Source organism: Cheilinus undulatus, linkage group 4 (assembly GCF_018320785.1).
Source record: "Cheilinus undulatus linkage group 4, ASM1832078v1, whole genome shotgun sequence".
Classification (NCBI taxonomy): domain Eukaryota; kingdom Metazoa; phylum Chordata; class Actinopteri; order Labriformes; family Labridae; genus Cheilinus; species Cheilinus undulatus.
The window spans coordinates 50,404,143-50,430,938 of NC_054868.1; the positions used below are offsets into that span (position 1 = coordinate 50,404,143).

The following is a 26,796-nucleotide window of genomic DNA, read 5'->3' on the forward strand; positions in this document are numbered from 1 at the left end:
CTCTGCACTTTCTCTTCCGATCTCCTCCTAACAGAGAGGAGAACGGGTCCACTCCGAATATGCTGCAAGGGGTCTTGGGAAGATGAGTCTCATAGGCTTCCTGGTTCTGTGTTAGAAATCCCCCCTCCCTAAACTACAAAAATAGGCTTCTGCAATGCTTGCTAGGCCTGATTCCTAACATACTGTATATGTCAAAAATAGCCGACCTTCATTGACCACTTGTTGACTAAACAGTGGTGTATCCTTATTTATAAGGCAATACTTCATTGCACTATATTTCAATTCTGTTGTCAGGTTGGTCCCAATCAACACAGTAACAAAAGATGAGGTCAGTGGGGAATCATGGGAGTGATTTCCTGCAACATCACCTAACTACAGCCCACAATGAAAACAAAATGACTCAGAGAAGTCTCTATCCAGGGGCTAAAGCAATGTTATGTTACAGTATGAGTCAATGCATTCTGCTAAGTTCATACAGTATTCTTACATGATCCTTACTAGTGACAGCAAAATTAAAACTGGATTAACTGGCGGTAGTCCAAGCAAATTTGACTTCAAATTAACACTGAAGGTCAAATTCACTTGCTTACTTGATTAAAAAACAAACAAACAAACAAACAAAAAATATTTTTCCTTGCAGAGAGTGTCATAAATTCTCAACTAAAATATATTTATAGCACAGGATTAGCTGCAGACTTAACACATGCAATAGTCAAATACTAGACTTTCTTAGTACCATGCACTATTTCAATCATTTTTTTAAACTTCACACTACGCTGTAATTTACAGAATAAGAAGTATTTTATTCTGTAATGTACCTTTTTTTTTTTTTTTTACTAAATTTACAGGGTTTTTGGCTGTAAATATGCAGTCAGACAAGCTTTATGTGGTTTATTAAAATATGAGGCATAAAAAGCATGATTCAGATTGTTTCTGAAGTAGTTTGTGCAAGTTTATCAGGAATTGCAACATCAAAATCACAAATAGATTAGCAACTCAATATGTGCTACAACTAAAACCTGTACTAAATAAGTCAACCTCTCTGTGACCTGATCTGACTTCAATTCTCAAAAATGAAGTCAAAGGAAGATTTCTTCTGATCTTAATGATAAAGACTCAGTAAATATAACCTGACTGACTTGCTGCCTGTCAGTAAACCTCGTCGATAAATTCATGAGAGGACGCCTCTTCCTGCTGCATCTCTGACTTCCTGTTTCAGTGTTGCACCACATCCCCTATCAGCCCCCTCCACCCTCAATTCTGAGCTCACTGCGGTCACTCTCTGAGGTCTCAGCTGTTAAAAAACACCCAGAAAATATAAAGCGAGGAGGAGGAAGGGAGGAGGGAGGCAGCTAGTGGAGGCTTTGTGCAGTGCAATCATCAGTGATCCATTCTAAATGTTGTAATACCAGGTCTAACCACTAGGTGGAACTGTTGTTAAAGTGATACATCAGTGTTGAAATGACCTGGATGGATGGTTTTTAATCTAACAGGGGAGTTTTGGTTGAAAATGAAAGTTTGTTATCGAAACAGATGCATTTTTATGACATTTCTACGAATGTTTCTATTATTTGAAATCAGTTTTAATACATGTGATCCCAGCTTTCATTTCAGTTTATATAGAAAGTAACAGCAGACTGCCAGGATGGCTTTTTCAAGTATGACATGAACGTTTCACAGTGAGATAGTATGCAAACATTACTGAACCAAATACTTGCATAGGGATGTTTATGTCTCTGACAGCACAAAAAAAATCATGTAATAGAAAACTGAATTCAATAATTGCATTTTTAACATAATTCATGCATCATTGACACTGGTTTTCTTGTTTGGCATCACAGAGGGTCAAGAAAATGGGTATGAGGTGGGCTACAGCCTAGACAAGTTACTAGTCAGTCATAGGGCTTGGCATTCAGAGACAAACAGGCATGCCCACACTCACACCTATGGGCAATTTAGAGTCACCAATTAACCCAACTGGATGCAGGTCTTTGTACTGTGGGAGGAAGCTGAAGAAAACTCATGCATGCATAGGGGGATCATGCAAACTGCTGGGTTTAAACCAAGAACCTTCTTGTTGTGAGGCAATGTCAGCCTTTAATGGCAGCATACAGACTGACATGTGAAACCCATGGCTGAATGGTGTAAAATGTGCTGAATTGAATGAAGATTTCATGCAACAGTAGTTGTAGGTCTTGAGCTGGCCTCGAGTTTGGGTCTCACTCCTGACAAGTATTTCATATGGAAATACTTAAAACTAACACTAAAGCTGATTAAAACTAAACTAAAATGAAGCATTAAAAATCAGCAGTAAAAACTTAACTGAAATTGAAAACAAAAAAAAATAAAAAGCTATTGAAAATTTTTTTTTAAAATTATATAAATGCAAATGACACAACATTGATTCAAAAAACCTGTTCATTTCTGAAACCGTTTATTGCACACTGTAAAAAAAAAAGATCCCAAATCTTAAAGAGTAAGTGGACACAGAAATAAAAACTATGTTATGTATTTTCACAGTAGAAAACCACAAGAGAAAGGTAACAAAGATGTATAATACAGTCACTGGGAAAATACTTATCATTATAATGGTAATACAGGTAAACATGAGAAATCAATAAAGCCTAAAGCATAAAGAAGTGGATCAACTTTGAGAAAGTTGATGTCTAAGCTAGGGATGGATATGAGGCACAACAGAACCCCACTGAAAACACAGTGAGCACCAGCAGCTCTGCATCTGGTATTGTTTTAACAATGAAGAAATATATATATACATACACTGTATGGACAAAAGTAGTTGGCCACACATGTTAAATAATGAATTCAGGTGTTTTAATGAAAGTGTGTATAAATCAAGTACCTTGCAATGCAGTCTCCATTTATAAGCATTTGTGATCCTAAATTGCCTGTTCCAAATAGCTCAGAGGTTTCAAGCGTGGTACTGTGATAGATGATCGACCCCTGCTGGATATTCCACAGTCAACTGTAAGTGGTATTATTAGAAACTGGAAGCATTTAGGAACAACAGCAACTCAGCCACAACGCTGAAGACCACGTAGAATCACAGAGTGGCGTCAATGTCTGCTAAAGTGCACGGTGCATAAAAGTAGCCGATGCCGATTCCATAGCTGAAGAGTTCTGACCTTCCACTGACATTAATGTAAGCTCAAAAACTGTGGGAGCCCCATAAAATGGGTTCCCATGGCCGAGCAGCTACATGTAAAACCTCACATTACCAAGTCCAATGCCAGACATCGGATGGAAGGGTGTAAAGCACACTGGCACTGGGACTGTGCAGCAGTGGAAGCGTGCTCTGTGGAGTGATGAATCACATTTCTCTGTTTGGGCTCAGCCCCTTATCTCCAGTGAAGGCCAATATCTTTTTTTTTTAAGATTTGGGGCTTTTTGTGCCTGTGTTTGATAGAGGAGGACAGTGGATAGAGTTGCAAACAGGGACGAGAGAGTGGGGAGAGACATGCGGGAGAAGGCCACAGGCTGCATTGAACCTTAAAATGAAGCTCAGCGAAAGTTCAAGCAGGAAGACTTTTCCCCTTTCACTCATTATGCCTTTGCCACTCTCACCTGGTGATCAGCTGTTAAGGGTGTCTACTTACTCTATCAATTGTCCAGTCAGACTCAGCAAACAATTCCCCTATGTCCAATAATCATGTCGCTGTCCTCTTTATAAACTTGTTCTCCTTCCTCTGCAGTCATTCGTCTCAGCTGAAAGGTGCATCCCTCCACCACCCCTGTCACCACCGAACTCGTCAACCGCTTCAGAATACTCTCAACTTCAAGTCAGTTCAGCTCCTCAGAAGTTTCGGATCCCTCTCCTAATCACTCACCACCACCAGTGTCAAGATTCCGGGGGTATCCTATCTGATCTGACGGGCTGTACCCCTTTTTCTGGACTGACAGGGTTCACAGTGGAGTCTTACGCCAAAGACTTTTGATTCATCATAAAATAATATAAAAAAAAATTCTTTGTAAAATAAACGAATGATCACGCTTCTTTTGTCTCTCCTGATTGAACTACTAGGCTATCTGCACCCCATGAAGCCCAGTCTTAATGTTTCAGCGTACCAAGACATTTTGGATGATGCTATGCTCCCAACTTTGTGGCAACAGTTTAGGGGAAGGCCCTTCTCTATTCAAACATGACTGTGCTCCAGTGCACAAAGCAAGGACTATAAAGACATGGTTTGATGAGTCTGGTGTGGAAGAACCTGACTGACCCACACAGAGCCCTGACTTTAATGAACTGGAACTGAGATTGTAAGCCAGGTCTTCTCATCCAAAATCAGTGCCTGAGCTCACAAACGCTCTACAAAATGAATAGGCACAAATTCCCACACTCAAAAATCTTGTGGAAAGCCCTCCAAGAAGACTGGAAGCTGTTATGGCTGCAAACGGGGGCCAACTCCATATCAATACAGTCCCTTTTGGTGTAATGGTCAGATAGCTAAATACTTTTGCCCTTATAGTATATGTACAAATATTGAGTACCAAGGCACTGCAATTACTGCAATGTCCCATTTGTAGTGTATACATTTTTAACCTGAAAACACTGCTCCCCTTAAATTCTCTTCTGCTGGAATACCATTAAAATTAAGGGGGAAAACAGCTTACAATTTATGTATCCAATATCTACACAAGTATGAAAAGTGCCCTGATGTGGAACTTCAAAGAAATTAAGATGGACAAAATCACCAGGGACAAGTCCATTAGAGTTCTCTGCAGCTCACCAGGGTAGCAGTTGATTGTTTTTTTTTTCACTTTCTAATTTGGCACAAAAACCTATAGACATGAAAAAGCTGATACCTGAAGGTCTGCACATTCATTTGGTCTTTCCTCAAGGCACTGCTAATAAAATGCTTACAATATTGCACAATCAAAGGTAATGTTCATGTTCATAGAAGTCAGTAAACAATTCCTAGAATGTAATCTGTTCTGTTGATGGATTGGCAGATTCACTTCAGGAGATTTTGCAGCCTTTTCCTCGAGGCCGACTCTTGATACCTAAAAGAAAAAACACAACTGTTACATACACTGTAACCCCTTGGATGTTTCACCCCTTTATTGATTTTATGAGTCAATCATGGTGTCAATATAGTTTAGCTTTTTTGACAAAAATACAAATACAACAGATTTCAAAAAAGTCACGTCAAATAAATAAGAATGTAAAAAATAAGTCACTGCATAAATGCTCACTCCCTTCAGGTCAGTATTTCGTAGATGCACCTTTGGCAGCAATCACAGCTCTGAGTCTGTGTGGACAGGTCTCAATCAGGCTCAAACATCTGCATTGCACTTTTACTCCATTCTTTGCAAAACTGCCCAAGCTCAGTCAGGTTGCACAGGGATCAGGCATGAACAGTCCTTTTCAAGTCTAGCCACAAATTCTCTATTGAATTGATGTCTAGCCTCTGACTCGGTCACTCCAGTACATTCACCTTGATGTCTTTAAACCATTTTCTTAGGGTCATTGTCTTACTGGAAGATAAATCTTCTTCCAAGCCCTAGTTTTCTTGCAGATTGAACAGGATTGTCCCACAGGATTTTCCTGTATTTCAGTGGTTCTCAACCTTTTTAGCCCAGGACCCCAAAAATAAAGGTGCAAGAGACTGGGGACCCTCACTGTACCTGAAAGTGGTTGAACACAGCCATGCACAATCTAGAACAGTCATGTGCAATGTCACCCCTGAAGGGGAATATAGGGAGAGCTTTAACCTGAAAAATAACCACTCTTACCAAAGAATCAAGTACATTTTTCATTCGTGTGGAAGATAGCCTTCTTAAAAATGGGTTTAAATCCCTTTTGTTAAAAACAGAAATAAAATGGGTTAAAAAATGGCTAGAATAGGTTAATAATGGCAAAAAATGGTGGAAAAGGTGGTGAAATTTGATTTTAAAAGTGTCAGAAATTGGTTAGAAGTGGCAAAAATGTGATAAATAGAAAAAATTAAGCAAAAAGTGGGAAAAAATTGACTTTAAATTGGCAAAAGTGGGTGGAAAATTTGGTGAACTAGGATGAAAAATTGATATAAACTTGCTAAAAGGATGAACTAAAACTAAAAAAATGGCCAAAAACTGGCAGAAATGGATTAAACCAGTAAAAATGAGCATATCAAATAGTAAAATGTAGTTGAAATGGGCACAAAATGCAGTAAAAAATGGTTAATAGAGGCAATGATGGGTCAACAGAGGCAACAAAAGGTGTAAAGTGGCAAGATTTGGTTTAGAAGTTGCAAAAACAAGCAGAAAAAAGTGTTAGAAAGGGTTTAAAATGGGAAAATGGGTTTTAAGTGGCAAAAATGTGTCAAAAATGGTTGGAAAAAGAGATTCAAACTGGTTAAAACATAGCAAAATAGGTGCAAAGGGGCAACAGTGTAATTGAAAATATCCTTATTTTTTGGGGGGGCATCTCGTGACCCTCTCTCAGTGTCTCGCGATCCCCATGGATCATCATTAAGCTTTTTCACTTTGACATTAAGGAGGTTCTGTTGTATTTTTTTGTCAGTAAAGGGAAATTATATTAACCATGACTGATTTATAAAACCAATTAAAGGGTAAAACATCCTAGGGGATGAAAATTTTTAAAGGAACTGTATGTCAAAATAACAGAGTTGAATGAGAGATTATGTGAAGTTCTTTGTTTTTAACATGGAAAACAGACATTTCTTCCAATATTAGGAACAATATTTCCTATCAATCTTATTTAAGTTGTAGCAAAGTTTAAACAGCTAGATTTAGTCTTCTGTGTTTGATTCTGATGATATTTTTGAAATATGTTTCGGACTTACTCTCACTGTCTTTTCCAGTGTCGACAGTTTGTTCAGATACCGTCCTCCGGCCCAGTTTGGAGTTCTTCTTACTCCACTTGCTTGGAGTTCTCACAATAATCTCAAAGCTTTCATCACTCTCCTCTGTCCTCGTGGTTTCTTTAGAGGTGGGCCTCCTATTGGTCACTGGAGCTGGGGGCCTGGGTGGGGGGCTCCTCTTGCTGTCTGGGGTTGGGGGGCTCTTGTTGTTCTCCAGATTCGTAACTGGATCCTTAGTGGACAATTTGTTCCAGTTGACTCTTAATGTCCGCCGTCCCTTCTTGTCTGGGTTGATCCCATTTGGCGTCTTGAAGATTTCCCTTGAGTCCTGTGCAGGCAGTGGACTTAGTCGTTCTGTTTTGTCGCTGCGTGCCACTCGTGGCTCGTCAGGGTCCATCTCCTCCAGGACCTCAGCCAGAGTGGGCTTTCTCTTGGGTCCAGGTTCTTGCAGAGACCCTGGTGGACGTGGTGGGTTGTCCCCAAACACCAGAGCATATTTGGGGTTGTAGTATTTGTGTGCAGGCACCTGGATATCAGCTTTCCGTGACTCCCCTAAGGTGACCTGAAAACGGGAGGTGGCTGCAGGTATAGGTGGACGTTTGGGTCCTTCTTTGGAACGTAACGTTGCAGTTTTGGTGGCAGCAGGAGGAGTGACGTGGAACTCCTTGTAGAGATCCATTTTACTAGAGATGGCATAAAGCTCACGGAAGTCCCGGTCAAAGAAGTCGACCACCTGTCCTGTCATCACAGTGATCATGTTCCGGTCCATACGGGACGTACACCAGGAGAAACTGGCACAGAGAAAAGTAAGGCAACAGTTAGAAACCTCGTAACATTCTGTATGCTAAAATGTTCAGCTCAAAAAATATTGAAGATTAAACAGGATTAAAAAGTAAAAGAGGATAGTGTGAAACAAAACCATAGCAGTTTATACCGAAATTTTAAGACAATATATATATATATATATATATATATTTATTATAACTTTGGTCTTATTTGGTAGTTTCAGCCATTGACCGATCCACAATTTTATGATTCATGATGCCACACTTCTGCTGTTTGATGCGACCCAGAACTTATAAGCTTTATTATTTCATTTTGTTTTTTAAGTATGTACTGTATCTTTCGTTTTTTAATGTATGTGCTTAAAAAAAACACAAACATATCAAATCTTGAAAGAAAAGGAGCAGGAAGAAGATTCATCAAACATGATCAGCCCCTCTTTCACAAGGCTTTGTTAAACTTTTCTGCCTCATTCCTTGAATATGATTTCCTGCCTTTTGAAACCCAACTTAGCCTTTGGATTAAGGTCTTGTGTGTGAATAACTAACCAAAAAGGATGTTTGTGGCATCCTGCCTGGTGTATTCTAGAAAATTTCAGGGGTGCATCTGTGATAAAGGCTAACTTACATTCAGATGACCAGTCAGTTTTTCTGATCACACAGACAAAATGCCACCAAAGTTTGACATTTCCCTCCTGAGCCCTAAACATGGAAGCTTCTCAATATTGAAAATGCAACACAAGAAAATAAACCTTAAACAAGCATAAAACAAAAACTATAACGCATGAACTGAGTTTACTGATAAGATCCCACCTGTAGGAGCCAAACATGACTTTATCTCCGTCTACCAGCATGTATCTGCTACACAGCGAACCAGGAAGTCTGCCAAAGGACAAGCTGAAGCCGACTCCCTGAAGAGATCTGGCTCGGATTTTCTGCAGTCAGAGGATTACAGTCAGACCGTGAAGAGGAAATTAACACAATCAACAGTTTTATCAAGGTGACATTTTACTGACAAAAGAGACTGTTTGAATTCTAAGTCAGACGACTGCAGGGACAAATCTCCTTAAAAGTCATTTAGGTTCAGAGCAACATTTATATCCCACTGGCTAAAAAGAGGTAAAATTAATCTGTGTAAGAAATGTAGATTTGATTGTCTTGAGACTTTCACATTGGAGCTCAGAAACATACTTTTAAAAAGAAAAGACAAAAGAAATAGTCTGAAAGAATATCTGTATTAACAACTGCTTCAATGCAAGAGGAAATTATGGTGTTAAATCTGGTAATATCTCCCCAATAAATTTAATTATGTTTATTTCTTTAAGAATTTAACTCAAAACAGAAAAAAACTGGAACATGTGCACATACCTAAAGCTTTTAAATTCAGTGCATAATGGACATGAAATATTGCACATCAAAGATGTGTTCTTTATTTGTGATGTACCTAACCATGTCTCTGTATGCATGCTTCTGTTTGTGAGGGTATTTCTCCATTGAGGCAGATGGGCACATGTGGAGGAGAGATGAGGCAGACTGTCGTCTTAATACTAGGTCCCATAAGGTATTGATCTCTCTCTCTCTGGATACAATTGTAGAAATTAAAACCCCAAGAATTTTTTGGCATTTGTTTTCATCAAGCTGCTGAGGATAAGTGAGGTTAATCAGTGATTAGTGCATTTTTTTCTTTTTTATTGTGATAATTAATCCAAATTAATGTGATATTTTTAAAATCCCTGCCCAGATTCATTCTCTTGCTGAATATCAAGCAGCATTTATCTCCTATGTAACTGTGTCATCTTACCCGAAGGTGCTGTGAGCCAATCTGCAGCCTGGAGCACATATCCAGAAAATGTGGCACACCTTGGTGATCCAGCAAGATGTAAACGGGTACAGAGCGGCGCCAGGCTGCGTCCATCAGGTCCTGAAGAATATGGACGTCTGTGAGAATGTCCATCACAATCGCAATGACCTGAAAGATGAAGATGTCAACAGTTTAGTTTATGTGTTGGCTGGAGCCTGGTCAGGTAAACTGTAACATCTGGACCGATTAAAAAAGAAGATGGGTAAGCTGCCCACGCCATAGGCTCTAATGCAACCCCAGACCATCAGAGATGCAGGCTTGAGAACAGAGCCGGGTGAACAAGCTGGATGCTCCCTCTCCTCTTTAGACCAAAAAACACAGTATCCAGTTTCCAAAAAGAATTTCAAATTTTGATTCATCTGACCACAGAACAGTTTTCCATTTTCCCTCAGTCTATTTTAAATGAGCTTTGGTCCAGATAAGACAGTGCCGTTTCTGGATCATGTCCACATATGGCTTCTGCTTTAGGCCTTTATGATAACGGTTTAACTTTTATTTGTGGATGGTACAGCCAACTGTGTTGACAGGCGAGGATTTCTGGAAGTGTTCCTGAGCCCATGCTGTGATTCCCAGTACAGAATCAGAAGAAAGACTGTGAGGGCTGGAAGATCACGGGCATCAAATATTAAACTTTTTCCTTGTCCCTGGAGATGGTGGGATTTCCAGTCTTCACAATCTATTATCAAGGAACATTTTTCTGAAGCTGTTTCACAATTTTTACTTCTGAGAGACTCTGCCTCTCTAAAAAGCTCCTTTTATACCCAGTCATGTTGCCGACCTGCAGACAATTAACCTAGTCAGCTGGAAAATGCTCCTCCAGCTGTTATTCATTGGTACAACTTACTTTTCCAGCCTTGTGTTGCCCCATCCCTGATTCTTTGAGATGTGTTGCTGCCATCAAATTCATATTTTTCATGAAATGGTAAAATGTTTCAGATTAAACATGGGTATAATGATTTTTGAACGTGCCAGCTTTTTTGGAATTGGGGTTGTATTTCATCTTAAAATGAATAATGTGTGAGTGATAATTTCACACTGAAAGAGCCTGGCTGTTTATCAGTTTAATCACTGAAATATTTTGGCCTGAGAATATATTTATGGAAATATATTTCTAGCTCTCACTTGGGTAAATGCAGTGGAGCATCACTGACTTTAGAGAACTTCCTTACTAATTAATGAGATGAAGATTCTCTTCAACAACTTTTAGCCTTAGATTTCTTTTCCAAGAAGACGTTTCAGTCGCATGAAAGATTTTGTAGCAAGCAGTCAGAGGCCCACTGTCTGCTTTACAGACTGTTGTAAATCAGCTGCATCGAAGGCTGTGACTAATTTATCCCAGCATGTCAAACAGACCACTCAGCACAGAGGGAAACGCTCTGAAAGCTAAGGGGGTAAGAGTTTCTGCCCAAAAATGCCCCTTAAGATGAAACTACTTAAAAGCCCACAGAAAAAAAAAGGAAATAGCAATGAAGTGAGGCTATCACAGAAAACAACAGGTGAAGACAGTCTGTCTATTCTGAGCACTTTGCCTCCCACTGATAAACTCACCCAGAGGGCAGAGTAAGGCCACATGAAAGAGTCAGAGCTAACAGTGTAACTAAAGTGGAGAAAAAGCTGTGTATTTCCAGCTGCGGAGTTCCAGTCATGCTGTCCGATCACAGAGATACAGCTTTTTAACAACATAAAGACATCAGCGGGGGAATTAGAGACCAGAACTCTTCAAAACATTTAAAACAGCTTTCCTAAACAGCTTTTGCACTCTTTTTACCTCTTAACTCTGAGGTTTGCTCTTCAGTTTGACTAAAGAAAGGCGGGCCATACAAACAGGTGGATAGTTTAAAAAAATGAACAAAAAAACCCGATATTGAATGTCTTTTTTAATCAATTTTAATCTAATTACAATAATTTCTTACAGCTAGCTTGAATGCTAACCATCATATTGTTTACCCTTTGTGAGCGTCTGTCAGCCAATCGCAGGCTGTTCCGTAATCACGTGATGCTGCCCGAATAGAGCATAATAGAAAGATATAGAGCCTGTGATGCGTACATTATGATTTTATTTGTTGAGCCACGTTCTGAGTCAAATCTAGGTCTAAAATAATTTGCTAGTCTGCACAGTCAGTTCACAGATCGGTACTTGGTTTCGGCTGATACCCAACACCTTGGTATCGGAATCAGTACTAGGAAGAAAAAAATGGTATTGGAACATCACTATTGATAGATTTTGAATGTTAGCAACTACCGAAGGCCTTAACAAAGCTGAGGGTGGTTTCCAGGCCCACATCTGAGTCCACTTAAGCCCAAGTGCCATTTTCCTCTACATTGGAGACCCATACATACTCTACCTAAGAATTGAGTCTTCTTAAAGGTAAGAGGTGGTCTCAAACAAGATCCATGTAGACCCTGACACCATATGCAAGGAATGTGTCTAAATGGGTCCTTGTCTGCAAAAAGAGCTGTACAATAAAAACTAAAACAATCTTATCCATGCAGAAAGGGCCCTTTTCATCCCTCAGGCTGCTTAGCAGATAAGGAAGTAGGAAGGGGTTGTTGTTGCTGTCTTAAAAATGATTAAACATCCTTAGCTGTCTGCAGGACAACTACTGTCTGCATGGAGCATAAACAAATGCCACCCCAACGGCTGCTATGCTTGTCTCTTCTTTCATATTCTTGGCGGATCTGCAGACCAGCTCTACTGCCACCTACTGTGCTGGGCAGAATATGTACGCAGGAGTGCTCATGCAAGAGTAATGGGAAAGCAGACCAAGGGGAGAAGACAGAGGGAGCAATCATGCCTAATTTAAACACTCTTCAAGTCTGAAATCCCATTTGCTAACCCTAAGAGCCACAATGTGCATAAACTTTTCTTTTACTGACAGGTTGCCTTTATAAACTGTATATTAAAATGGCCAGCATGTCTCGGTTTCCCTCGATTGTACCGAACTGAAGACAAAGGTGTTAACCTTTGTAATCAGGGCTGACATGGATTGCTGATGTGATTTGGAGCCAAATCACCCAGATTACAGCAAGAAACCAACACCACATATCTTTGGCTCACCACAGCACTTTGTAAACTTAACGATACAATGTCAAAGATCTTTTAGGTAGAGTCCTAAGCAGAACAGATTGATATGCCAGTATGAGGTAGGGCAGAACGATTTGCAAAAACAATCTAATTGTGATTTTTTTCCCCAAATATTGAGATTTAATATGTGATTATTCTTGAGTTAATCTTATGCATTTTCGACAAACTCAAGCAACAATAATTCCATAAATAGGACCATGTGATTTGAAAACAATGAAAGCATTTCCGAAGAAATTAATCCATAGTAGCATGAATATGAATTTGGGGTGCAACAAGCTTTAAGCTATAAAGGAGGTGGCTGGGGTGGGGGAGGTGAGGCTGGCTACCAGCATGGGTATGACTTTCGTGAAGTAATGCTAGGCTTCATCAGTTTTAGGTGGAATGAGCTAACTATTTTTGCTCTTATTGCAAACGTGATGTAATTTTCATTAAGGGCATTATCATTTTGACGTCACTCATTTTGATTAAGAAAAAAAAAAACACAAAAAGGAGGATTTTTGAAAACCATTATAAAAAATGACACTTGAATGTTTGCATGATGTGAATAAAATCTCTGCCGCTGCAAAAAATTGATTTATTAAACTGGTATTTTGACACGTTTCAAGTTAAAGAAATACTTTGGAAATTTGAAAACTGTAGCAGGCCATGTTGCGATTTAATCTAATTTTGCAATTAATTTCCTAGCCCTAGTTTGAAGCAGATTTAACTTGATTTATTTTAATCAATCTAACCAGGAAAACCTCGCTGAGATTAGGAATTTCATTAACAAGGTCAAAGACATAAAAAAGGGCAGTTACAATCACAGAAAAACTTAACCGACCAAGTCCGGCCTGTGACTATTTCACCACGTCATTCAACATTCTCTCACTCTATCCCCTGTCCTATCCCTACAGTTAGGGCTGAACAATTTGGGAAAATAATCTAATTGTGATTTTTTTTTATCATATATTGCAATTTAATATTCAATTATTTTTTAAGTTCCTCATCTTTTATGCTAGTCTGCTGGGGAGGTGGTGTAAAACACAAGGATGCAAGGTGTCTGAACAAACTGGTGAAAAAAGCTGGCTCTGTGGTCGGAATCAAGCTGAACTCATTGGAGGATGAGGTGGAGAGACGCACAACAAAGAAAGTGGAGGCCATTCTGAGGAACATGGATCATCCACTTCATATCTCCCTAAATGACCAAAGAAACAACAGGACAGAAAGATTTAAAAGATCTTTCATACCATCAGCAATAAGACTATATAATTCTACCATAAACAGATGAGACTCCACACATATGAATTTCCCTTCAGGGATATATAAAGTTGTTGTATTGTATTGTACTGTATCTCATGTATTTTCCAACAAAAACAAGCAATAATTCATTCTAAACTATAAACAACACAATACTACATTAGTATTCATGAATATTCTCATATTCAAAAAGAAAAACATACAAAAATGAAGAATATAGGATTTTTTTTGTACACTATTCTAAAAATATGCCACTAGAATGATTGCAGGATATGTAATACATGTCTCTTCTGAAAAACAAAAAGTTTTAAACCAGTGTTTTTTCATAAATTTCAGGTAAAAGAAATATTGCAGTGTCTGCGATTTGAAAATTGCCGTACTGCAATTTAATCTAATTTGCAATTAATTGCCCAGCCCTATCTACAATAAAGGCAAAAAAAACCCTAATAAGTCTTCACAAGAAAAAGGAAAAAAAAGGCTTAGGATGCAGACGTAAACCCTGCACTGGGCTTAAATGAACAAACTGAGTCCATGAAGAATAACCCCAGCGCATTACTGAACTGTACATGGAAATACTACAGAGAAAATGTGACCGTTTTTATCAAACACATCCTCCACCTTCTCCAAACAAGGAAAAGAAAACTAACATCCAGCTAACAAAGACAGGTACCAAGTTAACTTTAAACCTCACACACCCACTCTAGAGCGTCACCTCATTACACCACCACACCCACTGACACATGTAGTTCAAGTTGTCCTCACAAATGACTGAGAGCATTCCAGTGCATAGGTTTGTGATATCAGAGCCAGACCTGCTCAGCAATTTATCCTAGAAAAACAACAATTTTACAGCCTAAAGATTTACAACCAGGGAGATAAGAGACTGTGCTCTGATGCCTTTAAATGCATCTGCTGTATCTCTGATTTTGATTTTCACAGCTGTGGGAAACAGTCAAACCTTACTTTCACAATCTTATGAGAAGTTTTGTGCCGTCTCTGGTTGCAGGTTTTAGGTTGGCACTAGAGCAGACAACAGCAAAAGCAATGCCTGCTTGGTCAACAACTTTGAGTTCACTTCTGATTTGATATTTGCAAAATCAAACAGCCAAAGTGATCTGAAGTGAAAGTTGTTTTTTTTTTTAAAGAAGCTGTTTTATTTCATCTCTATCCTTTCAGGATTTTCTATACTAACTAAATGAATGCTAATTATTTTTTGTGTGTTAATCAAACTCAGCAGTCTGTTTTGTTAGGCACGCCTGTCATCACAGAGTTTAGCAGCATGCTGCTGGGAGTACAGATATAAATACAGGTGTGGTTTTCAAACATGCTAACCTGGCAAAGATCCAAGTAAGAACCAAACCTTGGATTACATAATTTCTCCTTGAACCTGTTTGGTGAGTGCATGATTACAGTCCTTGATCTAAAGAGAAAGTTTCTGAAGTACTGTGTCCTTGTAGCGCTTTGAGATTTCTCGAAAGCCTGTGAAAGCTTAAGAGAAGAGCTCCTAGTAAACCAAATTATTCTAGTTCATTCAACACTGTTAAAGAAATGACGGGTGCTTTCACAGTAAGCCCAGATGTTTTGAACCTTGCCGTGGCACCATCCCTCCCCCTGCTGGCTTGCTTTCACACTAACATCATTGATCTGTGCCTGGGCCCACTTGTGTATGTACCCAATTTTTTCACAGCAGGTGGCTGTATGCATGTAGCTGGTTGACAAACCTGCCGATGAGGAGAAAGAAGAAGCTACCATAGCAACCACTCAGGTCATGACCTGAGCGAAGATTTTTTTTGTTTTAAACTGGCAAAAACGGCCATCCTGCTACCATGGATGATTTAAAATCCCTTTTAAAGATGAAGCAACGTCGCTCTTTGCATCTGCATATCTACATGTAGCTAAGAGGATTAAATGGGCTTGCGCCGCATGGATACAGCATTTTTTGAGGTGACATGAGACTTTTATTGCCTTTGCATCTCATCTCACTGATTCCAACTTGTGTTCATGTGTAAGATGAGTCATAACAGACTATTTGTTGACTTGAGTCTGATGATTTCGGCCTTTTATTTAGGAAAAATGTGAACAAACTGCCATGGCGTGGAAAGAAGTTTAGTTTTTACAGTGATGTCATATAGCTGATACAAAACTCTGTTCCGTATCTGGGCGCAGTTGCATTCACATATCATCTGAATCATGCCAGAGTCCACTTCAATCGTACCTGAGACCACCTCCCCATGTGGGACTGGGCAGGTGCCCGGGTGCGGTTCGTTTGCATTCAAACCGACCAATACAAACCAAACTTTGGGCTCAATTGCACTCCGTTCCAGGACCAGGCCCCTAGTGTGAAAGCCACCTAAGTAGTGCTGCAAGGCGAGCTCTTGTATGGAAGGTGTGAGCGAGCAGGAAGTCTCACTGCATTGGAATTCAGTAGATCGAGAATGACAGCTAATCTTGTATGGTCGAAGACTTAGAATTTACTCTGGGGTTTGTATTGGTGTTGGTTGGTTGACTGGCTTTTTTTGGGGTTAACCCAGTGTTTCCCAAAGTGGGGTGCATGGCCCCTAGGGTGTGCAAGAACAACGTAGAATCAATGCATGCCATTTTGCACTTCAAGAAAATGTGCAAAGTTTGTGAGACAGCTTGTTGGAATTTTTGGGCTATAAATTTATAAATTTTTGGGCCTATAAAATGGTGGGTCCTGAGATTAGCTAAGGTAGATTTAACTGCAATCATGATGTTTGGTATGCACTTACATGGCTGTATTTAAGGCGCTGTTATTTTTGTATTAAGTACTTAAAAGGTTTAAAAAATGCCTGTTGAAAAGCCTTTAAGTTTGAATCGGTACCATTAATGCACTTTCAAATCTATACATGCATTTCCAGTCGATGCTTGATCATTATTATCCTCCTTCTTCTTCTTTAAAATACAAGTAAAACATCTTCTGATCCAACAGAAGTTGCAGATAAGTCCTCACAATGATCATGTGTTATAAACAAATGCAGTAAAGAATTAAAGAGAAGATCAACGACAGCATCTTTGTCTCTTCAGACATGCTGGGACATGTCGAGGCAGAGCACAGGAGAAGGTTTTGGGACATGTATATTATTCAATAGTTCCACTGTTCCCTGGAAGTCAGAGAAGAAAAGTGTCTCTTCAAATCTGTAACAAAGGTTTCTGTGTCAGGCGAAAAGGGCCCATAGTTTCCACATTACCTCCCACTCAGGAAATCAGCAGAAATGACCTGAGAGTGTGACAGCAGAGATACAAGCTGAGGCGTGCAGAACCACAGATAATCAGTAAGAATAAGTTTAATAACTCCATAAGAGAAGCACCCTGCTGCTGCCAAAGGAACTGGTTGTTCAACATGTGTTATCTTTAGCTGCGTGTTATTTTAGGAAGAGTGAAGAGTGTCTTGCCTCTCTGATAAACACAACAGAGTTGGTATGTTTAAAGCATTCCTTACAGGCACGCAGAGCTAAACAATCTGCTGTTTAATTATCTTTCTATGACAGTTAAGGAGACGCCCACAATCATGGCTGCCTGTTCAAATCTGCGGTTTATCTAGGAAAACATAAAAGGAGTTGGACGAGTTACTAAGAAATGGAGCTGTCATATTTACCTGCTCATGACGAATAATTAACTGGAAGACAGAACAAGCAGGAAGAAAAGACTGATCTGCATTTTTCTACAAGATCTACTGATAAAACTAGGGATGTGCATGATTAAACGATTAAATTTGTTTATCAAATTAGCCAACACAACATTTACGAGTCATTTAAACTAATTACCTATCACTTTTTAGAAACAAGGGCCTGAAATCCCGGTCTATAATGCTCTTTTAAACTGTAATGAACTGCCACTAAAGGCCGCTGTAGCCTCAGTTCATGGCCACTGCCATCCTAATTGAACTCTTCCCGGGCACTTCACCGGACGTAAACATGAGAAGCTTAGCAGTTAGCGTGTAGCAGAAACAGCGTGGTATGACAGTTTTTAAGTAATAAATGGAAATAAAGTGCTATAAAGTGTGAGAAAAGAGGCCACATATCAAAGCATGGTATTAATCTGCAAAGACAGACCAAGGCTAGCATTAGCTAGCTGTTAATGTTAGCTGCATTCTACACAGTTTATCAGGCATACATCACACCCACTAACACAGTGACCCTGATGAATTTGACTGTTATTTAAATATTTTATCTTCGAACTAGTCAGTTAAATAGAATTTAATTTGGCGTTTAGTCAAATGGAGGAATGGACGCCCAAGAACAACCCTAGATAAAAATGTAGCTACGCTACACCTACACTAATCTCTTTACCTACTGCCAGTGCTTAAATGTCACATAGTCTGCAAAATACACTTTTTCAGTAACCTGACACACCAGATGGATTTGTTTCACAGATCCATCTGGTAAAACACTCATACACAGCGTTTGGGAAAGGGAAGAGCCTTTGAAAAAAAACCTGGAGGGTGATTGGATGCACATTCTGTCACATCTTTACGGGCCAATCAGAGCAACAAAACATGTGACATAGCCGCTACCAAGCTGCGCCCCTACCGAGGAATAGACTCCATACAGAACTGCACAACGCGAACCATGGTGACTGATATGTGGCCTCTTAGTCATGTCAGTATACAACTTTTGTTGTTTTAAAAAGAGAACAACTCACTGCTGTTCTTTGTTCTTCTTTTAACGAAGAAATGTTGTCGAGTTCTGATAAAACTTACGCTTTAGCAGCATCCACACGAATGTCTCCCGCCATAATTGCATCGACCTCTTGCTGCTGCTTGTTTACGTCATGACTCCGCAACACCCAAAAGTACTGCCCCTCGATGCTGGTTGGTCCTGTCACTTTCAAACCAGGGCCAAACGGTTCAGATGGGAGCTTTGCAAGATGGATTCGCCAGTGAGAAACACGAAAACGAGCATATCTATCTGCTTTGCAAGGTTACTTTTTCAGGCGTTTCTCACAAAAATATGAAACGAGATGTTCTCAGATTTTCCCCTCATGATGTCATGTGGGGAGTTAGCCCTGCCCCCAGGTTCAGTTGGCCCTCCGCACTTGGGAGAAGGTTCCGTCCCTCCTCTCCTGATCCTCCACTCAGCTGCCAGCTGAGCCACATCTGTTTCCTGAGAGGGGTGGAGTCAGACAGCTCATTAACATTTAAAGGCACAGACACAGAAACAGCTTGTTCTGGGCAGGGCTGAAACTAAGGGGTTTTTAGAACTGCAAAAATGTAATACTGGAGTGTTTTTTCAGCATCAAACTTCACAGGCATGTTTGGGGACCTCTGAAACCAATATAAACTTGTCTTAAAGGGGTAAAATATGTGACCTGTTGAGGCTGCTGCCTCTTTCTCCTTAAATATTCATGATTGGTGTAGTTAGTTCCTTACAGGAAACAAGAGCTGCAGCTTGAATCTTTGCATGGTGAAAGATGTGGACAATTCATCACCTTTTTAAAGTTAGAATTGTATAGGAGAGTCTGTTACTTCATCCACCATGTCTGTGTAATTATTTTCCCGTCATGCTTTGCTTCCTTAGTCTTCTACTGTTGTATGCATGAAAAACAACTCTGGGGCAGTCTGCCACGACTTCTGAATCTGTTAAGATTTCTACATTTTGTCATTTAACTATAAAAATTTGGCACCTGAGATTTTTTAACTATATCACTGGAGTCAAGATGTGTCAATATTCTGCCCCTGCCGCAAATAAACCAGCATATAAGTACTGAAAGGAGCAGTATTTAGGAGGGCAGTGATGGTGTTTTTAACATGAGCAAAAATACAAATAAAAAAACAATTGTTAGGTTTGGTAAAATGTGAAAGAAGGAGTAGTGAAAAACTTTCAAAGAACCTTAAAATTAAACAGCTGGATAAGTGAGTTGGCAAAAAGAAGAGCAAACAGAGAGGGAATCACTGAGGAAAATCACAGGAACTCCACGAGTTGCATAATAGAGCCAGTGAAACATCCCTGCGTGAGTACGTGTCCATTGTCCTCCCTGCCCCTGTCTCTAAGAGGTCTAATGAAGGCTGACTCAGGGTGAGCCCAGAGCAGACCCTTTTTCCGTGTTCCTGTGAGTGTAAGGAAGAGATGACTCAGCGCAGCTCCAGCAGTCCATGAGTAAACATTTCAATGAGCGACTCGAACACACATGCCCACTCGAGGCTCTCTGTTTCTGTATGAGGAGGTATTAATCACCCAAGCGTTCACCCACACTGGGACTGCAGCCACTCAACATGACTGAAAAAGGTCAGATTAACTCTAGAGATGAGCAAACAACTTTAGCACCAAGGCAACCATTTGTGTTGATTAGTAACAGCACACTTCAGACAGACTAAAGTTAAGGATGTTATATCACTGTGCGCTCTAAATGCGGGACAGAATGTGGACACCCTTTTCCAACAAGGGTTAGAACTTTAGCTGTAAATAAAGGCAATCTTAGTGCTACAGTAGGGCTGTACAAGTCTGGCCAAAATAATAATCACAGTTGTTTTGATCAACAATAAAATCATTACTATTTTTTAAAAATCATGTTTTTTCATTACTTATTTTTGCATTTTGCAAAACTTATCCTGCTGATCATTTTTTGCCAGAACAAGACGTTGACAAAAAAATTCTTCAATGATGTTTTGGCAACCACAGGCCAACAACAGGTGGTCACATCTAACAAGGCAGCAGATTCTAAATACACGCCCTATTCCACTGTTGAGCTACAAAATATCCATACTAACAGAAGTGAATGTTAAAGATAAGATCTAGTGTAAATGGAACCTAATATTTTAGCTTGATATGACTGCTTTTGGGAATAATTTAGAAAATATTTAGCAAAGTCTTCCTTCTTATTTGGCATTTTGCCACTTATCTGCATTTCAATTCACAGATCACCTTAAAAACGGATCATTTAAAAGTGGTAACTGTTGCTCTGTTGTGTCATCCTTTATGTTTCATTTACCACCCTCCACAGTTTCTTTAACGTCCTAGCTACAACAATGTCTGATTCCCTAAACCAGTGGTTCTCAATGTGGGGTCTGGATCCCCTTTGGGGTCGCAAGACACTTAGAGGGGAGTCTCCAGATGCCTTAAAAAAAAAAACTAAGAATATTTTTTTAATTACACTTTTGCTACTTGAGACCAATTTTGCCAAATTTTAACTAGGGCTGAACAATTTGGGAAAATAATCTTATTGCAATTTTTCCCCCAATATAAGATTGCGATTATTTCTGAAGTTCCTCATCTTATGTTAATTCCAACAAACACAAGCAATAAATCATTCTATACTATAACCAACACAATATTAGATTAAACAAGGACTAAAATAAATTGAAAAAATAACTTGTACTGATTTTGACTTGTACTGCAAATCAGATATGAATTTTTGTACTGAAGAAAGTGGTAATTTTTATATGAGTCATATTCAACAAGAAAAATGTACAAAAATGAAGAAATTAGGATTTTTGTAGACTATTATAAGAAAATTACATTTGAATGATTAGTGAATGATTAATGATTAATGCATAACTCTTCCACTGTAAAAAAAAAAGGTATAGACTGGTATTTTGGCACATATTTCAGGTAAACAAAATATTGCACCTTCTGCAATTTGACAATTGCAACAGGCCATATTGCAATTTCATCTAATTTGCGATTAATTGCCCAGCCCTAATTTTAACATATTTTTGCATCTTGAACCCATTTTGTCAATTTTAAACCCTTTCCATGATGTTTTTCTGCCTTTTTTGCCATTTCTAAACCAATTTTTTTCCCACTTTCCACCTAATGTTGCCTCTGTTGACCCATTATGGCCACTATTAACAACTTTATACGCCCTTCTTTGCTGATTTTAACCACATTTCACTATTTGTTTTGCACATTTCTGCTATCTTAACCCATTTCTGCTAATATATCTCCCTTAGTTAACCCAATTTTTCCAGTTTATCCCACTTTTTAAGCCTGTTTTTGCCACTTCAACCCATTTTAGACATTTTTGCTTTTTTCTTTTGGCACTTTTATTTAATTTTTTTCCACTTCTAACCCATTTAGCTACTTTCAAAATCACAATTAAACCCCCTTCTCCACCATTTTTGCTGTTTTGAACCTATTTTAGCCATTTTTTATCCATTTAATTCTGTTTTTAAGAAAAGGGATTTACATTGAAGAAGGCTATTAACTATGGCACAAAATGATAAAAAAGATATTTGTTTATTTGATAAGAGTGGTGATTATTCAGGTTAAAAATAAAATATGGATATAACAGCTTAACTTTACAATTTACCATGATTTTGCTGAACTCCATGGATCCCCAGTTTGGCTGAGCACAAGAAAGCTCTCTCTTTTATCCCCCCTTATGTACACCCTTGTCTGCGCTTAAATAGTCATGAACGTGCATGACCGTGTTAAACCACCTTCAGGTACGGGGGGGGGGGTCTCTGGCATCTTGATTGTGGGAATGAGAACCACTGCCCTAGACATCATACAGAATAGTTAAAATTTTCATTAGTAATTTCTTATGAAGTAGTCTAGTTTTTAACACACCCCTCTTGACCTTAAACTTATATAACTGAAACTTAATAATGGTTCATTTTGATATAAAAGCATTATAGAGTCTCTGATTGTGAAAATTAGAACCAACAGATACCAGCATTTAAGATACATTTTAGCAGGTACCGATGCTGATACTGATGTTTATTTTATTGCTTCTTTTGGTGGCACACTCATAGTATGCCATCATTTTGTCTCACATTTGAATATCAAAGAAGTGCTGCACGATTTGGTAACAACGTGTAATTGCAACCATACTGGACAAAATTGCAATTTGTAATTGAGATTAAAATATAATACATAATCACGAGTACTTGCTTGGTTATCAAGGAAGATGCCGAGAGTACTGCTTTCAAAATAAGTTAGCATTTTCCAAAATAAAAAGTATTGTCTTTATTTAAAATAAATGTTCTAAATAGTAGCAGTGTTGTAAAGTTAAAGGCCTTTCTGCAGGCATCTTTTATAAACATTTCATTTACTACTCAATATAAATTAATTGCAGCCTTGTATGTTCTTATGCTATTTCACAGCCTGACATGGTGACTGCGATTAGAGTAATTGTGCAGCACTACATTAACACTGTACACAGGCTGATATCTGCCAATATCGATGTTAAACTGAAGCATCTGTGTAGCCCTAGAATGCACATTGTTTTTTAAAAGTCACTTTCTGGTCTCATTAACTTCTAATAGGTATGCACAATATTACTGGTATCATAGTATCAGCAGCCTTCAAAATTATAAGTACCAGTAGATATGAGAATTTTTGCCCATATTTACAAATGATGTGGGGTTAATCATTATAATTCTCTAATGTTTTAAAATACTTAGGGATGTTCTTAAAATGATGAACTCGTTAGATTTTGAAGACCATAGGTCAAATGTCGAAAGTGTTCTTGTACATCCCTTCTAAATAACATTTCTACCACTGAAAACATCACGACCCTTCTTTTTAGCCACTGCTATACTCTGTCTTTGTTGACGATAATTCCTTAAATTTTAAAGTGTGTTTGGGCTGGACGATTTGAGAAAACTTTGAAAAATTGTGATAGATAATTTTTATTCTACTTCTGATTTATTTTCCCAACACTGCAATTAATATTTAATATGCACCTATTTCTTAAGATCCTTATTATACAGAATGTATTTTTCGGCAAACAAAAATAAATAATCTTTCTGTGTCATAACCAACACAATATATATAATGGATTACAATAGAGCTAAATTATATATATATATATATATATATATATATATATACACACATATATATATATATGTATAACTGCATTTATTTTGACTAAAATTGTAATTTTGATGTTAATTCTTATATTGCAGGATGTTATTGTTTTTATGTCATTCTTGTTTCTTACAATAAAAACATACAAAAGCAAGGAAAGTAGGATTTTGGGAAAAAAAATTACACTGTTATATTTGCATAATGTGTAACGCATAACATCTCTGCTGCATATAAGCTGTACTAAACTAGTATTCTGACACATTTAAGGTCAAAAAAATATTCCACCCTCTGTGATATGAAAATTGCAGTGCACAGTTTTGTGCTTAAATCTAAGTTAATGATTAAATCCCCACCCTTAGTTGTGAGGACTGAAGTTTTAGGTCTGAAATACATTTTTATATTTTTACTGATAACCGCAGAAATGACTAAGCGTCAGAAATCAGCAAAATTCAGATATTCTGCCTCCCTTTTTCTGGATTTCTGCCCTGAAAATTTAACATTGCACTTTTACTATACATAATTTCTATTTGTTTACTTGTACTGGTAGTGTATGGTGTGAGGAATATAGCTGGACCAATGAGAACTAGGGCAGAGGAATTTACAGGTGCCAGGCAGGTAATAAAATGACTAACTTCCTGTAAAGAGTGTTGGGATGTTTGGCACAGTAAACAAAGGCTGTGCTTTCCCAGTGTTTCAGTCATACCCTTTGGTTTCACTTTATGGCTTTATGATTTACTTTGTGACAACTGAACACCTTCACTGTAATGTTCTCTACAACAGATTCCACTATCTAGCAAACAAGTGGCAGCTTTTTTGTTGGGTTCTTTTTTGGGGCTAAAATTAGAAATTTGGTGGTCTAGAGCAGTGGTTCTCAACTGGTGGGCTGGGACCCAAAAGTGGTTCGCAACACCCTTTTCAGTGGGTTCATTTGTCCTTTTCCTTGTTTTGTTATATTTTTGGTACTGTCTTAGGCCGAAGCTCAACTATTTTTATTTAAATTCATTTGATTGACAGGAAAAAGAAATCCAAATTTTGGGTCACAATTCTCCTTGGGGAGTTGATGGTGGGTCCTGTGACTTAACCATTTGAGAACCACTAGTTTAGAGGTTTACACTGCATCATACCAATACTCTCCACATCTGATTTAATATAATTTAATTTTATGTTACTTTATGTAATTTGCATTATTTTTATTTACAAATTCATTTGATTACTTTATTTATCGTGTTCCACTTTTAAATGTGTTCATTTTCTGCAATCTAAGCTTTTTTCTACATTTAAATATTTAATTTATGTATTAATTTATTATATCTTTTTTAATTTATTTATTCATTTTGCTTATTTATTATGTTTTTCAATTTTTATTTATTAAGATATTTAGGCTATAAATGTGTATTATGTGTGCATTTATCAATTCATTCTATTTATCTTTCAGTGTATTTATTTTCCTGTTGCATTTATTTATTTTTTCAAATGTATTTATTTATCTTGTTTTTCTTTATTTCATTTCTAAATGGTAAATATCTTCAGTTTTATTCTGTAAAGAATAGCCTAATGCTTTTAAAATTAATTATATAATTTAATAGAATTTTAGTACGAAATCAAATGCCACAGAAACCCTTTTTTTTACATAACAACTAAAATATAAGTCCAAGACTTCCAATATTTAAAAAAAAAAAAATCCTCAGATATCAATATTTGCAGACAAACTCACACACACTGTCCTAATTGTTAAAAATATTGGAAACATTTCCATAAAAAAGAGGAGGTGGACTTTTTTTTTTTTAAATCAATAATATTGTGAGCTCTACAATGATAAAACTGTCAGTATTTTTATAATTGGTGGGATCAAAAAGTACAAAAAAAGACTGAAGTCATATCTTTAACCCAGAGAATGTGAAACCCTCACTGCTCATCAGCATTTTTTACAGATGCCATGTAGTTTTGCAGTTTAACCAGTGTGCTGGACTGTTCCTGTATTTTTTGCTGGTTAAAAATAATAAATTCCCCAACACTGGATGTTGGACTGTTTGGGTGTATTCAGGTATTTTTGGATTCTTCCTTGTGATGAGAAATGCTCCTGTGTTAAATTAAATTCATAAAATGACAATTCCCCATCCAGACTAAACACTTAAAACTGGTTTTCATGAGGCCAAGTTCCTGTTGCTTGTTCTTTGTAAACAGTATTTTACTGATCATTAACTTTGGCATCTGTTTTTTGTCTTGCTCCCCAAACAGATCATTCAACATGGCCCTCATCTATTGTCAGATGAAGTCAGGAGAATCGTTTTTATTTTAATTTGAACACAAAATAAATATCTACAGCCATCGATCTTGACCTTGTCTGTCGACATAGGTTTAAATGATGGTATATTTCCCAGCTCTATCATGTCATAAAGCTCTATAACAGTTTAATATGATGATGACTATCTCCTTCCTCCTCACCTTGCTGGACTCCTGGATGAGTCGCCTCACCACCTCCTTGATGTGGGGTCCGTTTTCTTTGGGTGGGTGGGTGTGCACAGCCACCCTGGTCACCCCTCTGAACATACTCGTTCCGGGCCAGCCGTTATCCAGCTGTGGCACCTCCGTGTCCGACATCTCGGGCCAGTACGTGGAGTGAACCCCTGAGTCCGCGTCGGTCTCTGACGCCTTACTGCCGCCGCTCTCATCGCCCCCTGAGCCGTACTCCTTAAAAGTGTTCACACAAGCTTTGACTTCTCTGGCTGACAGGAAGTCTTTCATGTTGTCATCTTTGAGTCTCATTTTGAAGGCTCCGTCGCCATTCTTGAGGAGCTCCTCGATGGCAGCTCGCTGCTCCTCGCTGTAGTAGAACTCGGGTTTAGACTCCGGGACCTTCACACCGATGTGGCCGTCCTCCATGCACATGAGCTGGGACTCGGCCATGGCTGCGGCGGCGGTTAGCCCAGCTCCTGGAGCCCGGGAAGTTTCCTTGCTGCTACAGGGGTTTGTGCGTTGAATGACGGTGAACAGGTAACTATGAATGACGCTGGAAAAGTTTGGTTACCTGGCCGCGAGGCAGAAGGTGGGGCTCGAGGGACAATACCCGTGCTGCCTTCAAGTACAAACGGACAAAAGTATTTACATTTTTGCACAATGAAGCAGCCTCAAACCGAAGGGAGCGTGGAAACAAAAACCGTTATTATCGTAACTAATACAGTAAATGCAGAGCTTTATATCCTCTATATCCACCATGGAGGACCGAGAACCACTGGAA

At 38.5% G+C, this 26,796-nt stretch overlaps 1 protein-coding gene across 1 annotated transcript; it reads right to left on the reverse strand.

The window, feature by feature from the left end:
* Positions 1-2,445: 2,445 nt before the first annotated feature.
* LOC121508061 (protein FAM83F-like) lies at positions 2,446-26,596 on the reverse strand. The gene is made up of 5 exons (XM_041784552.1): positions 26,004-26,596; positions 9,405-9,572; positions 8,417-8,538; positions 6,804-7,612; positions 2,446-5,019 (listed from the first exon to the last, which is right to left on the reverse strand). Exons 1-5 carry the CDS (start codon positions 26,463-26,465, stop codon positions 4,976-4,978), a joined length of 1,605 nt encoding a protein of 534 aa, XP_041640486.1. The 5' UTR covers positions 26,466-26,596; the 3' UTR covers positions 2,446-4,975.
* Between the last annotated feature and the right edge of the window lie 200 nt (positions 26,597-26,796).

What these genes read in the sequence shown, in the direction of transcription:
- LOC121508061 (XM_041784552.1), bottom strand. Translation starts at nt 26,465, where the DNA reads ATGGCCGAGTCCCAGCTCATGTGCATGGAGGACGGCCACATCGGTGTG. An exon ending in TCATCCAGGAGTCCAGCAAG is followed by an intron (nt 9,573 to 26,003) that starts GTGAGGAGGAAG and finishes TTCATCTTTCAG; the next exon opens with GTCATTGCGATTGTGATGGA. An exon ending in CACTGGAAAAGACAGTGAGA is followed by an intron (nt 5,020 to 6,803) that starts GTAAGTCCGAAA and finishes TTTTTCTTTTAG; the next exon opens with GTATCAAGAGTCGGCCTCGA.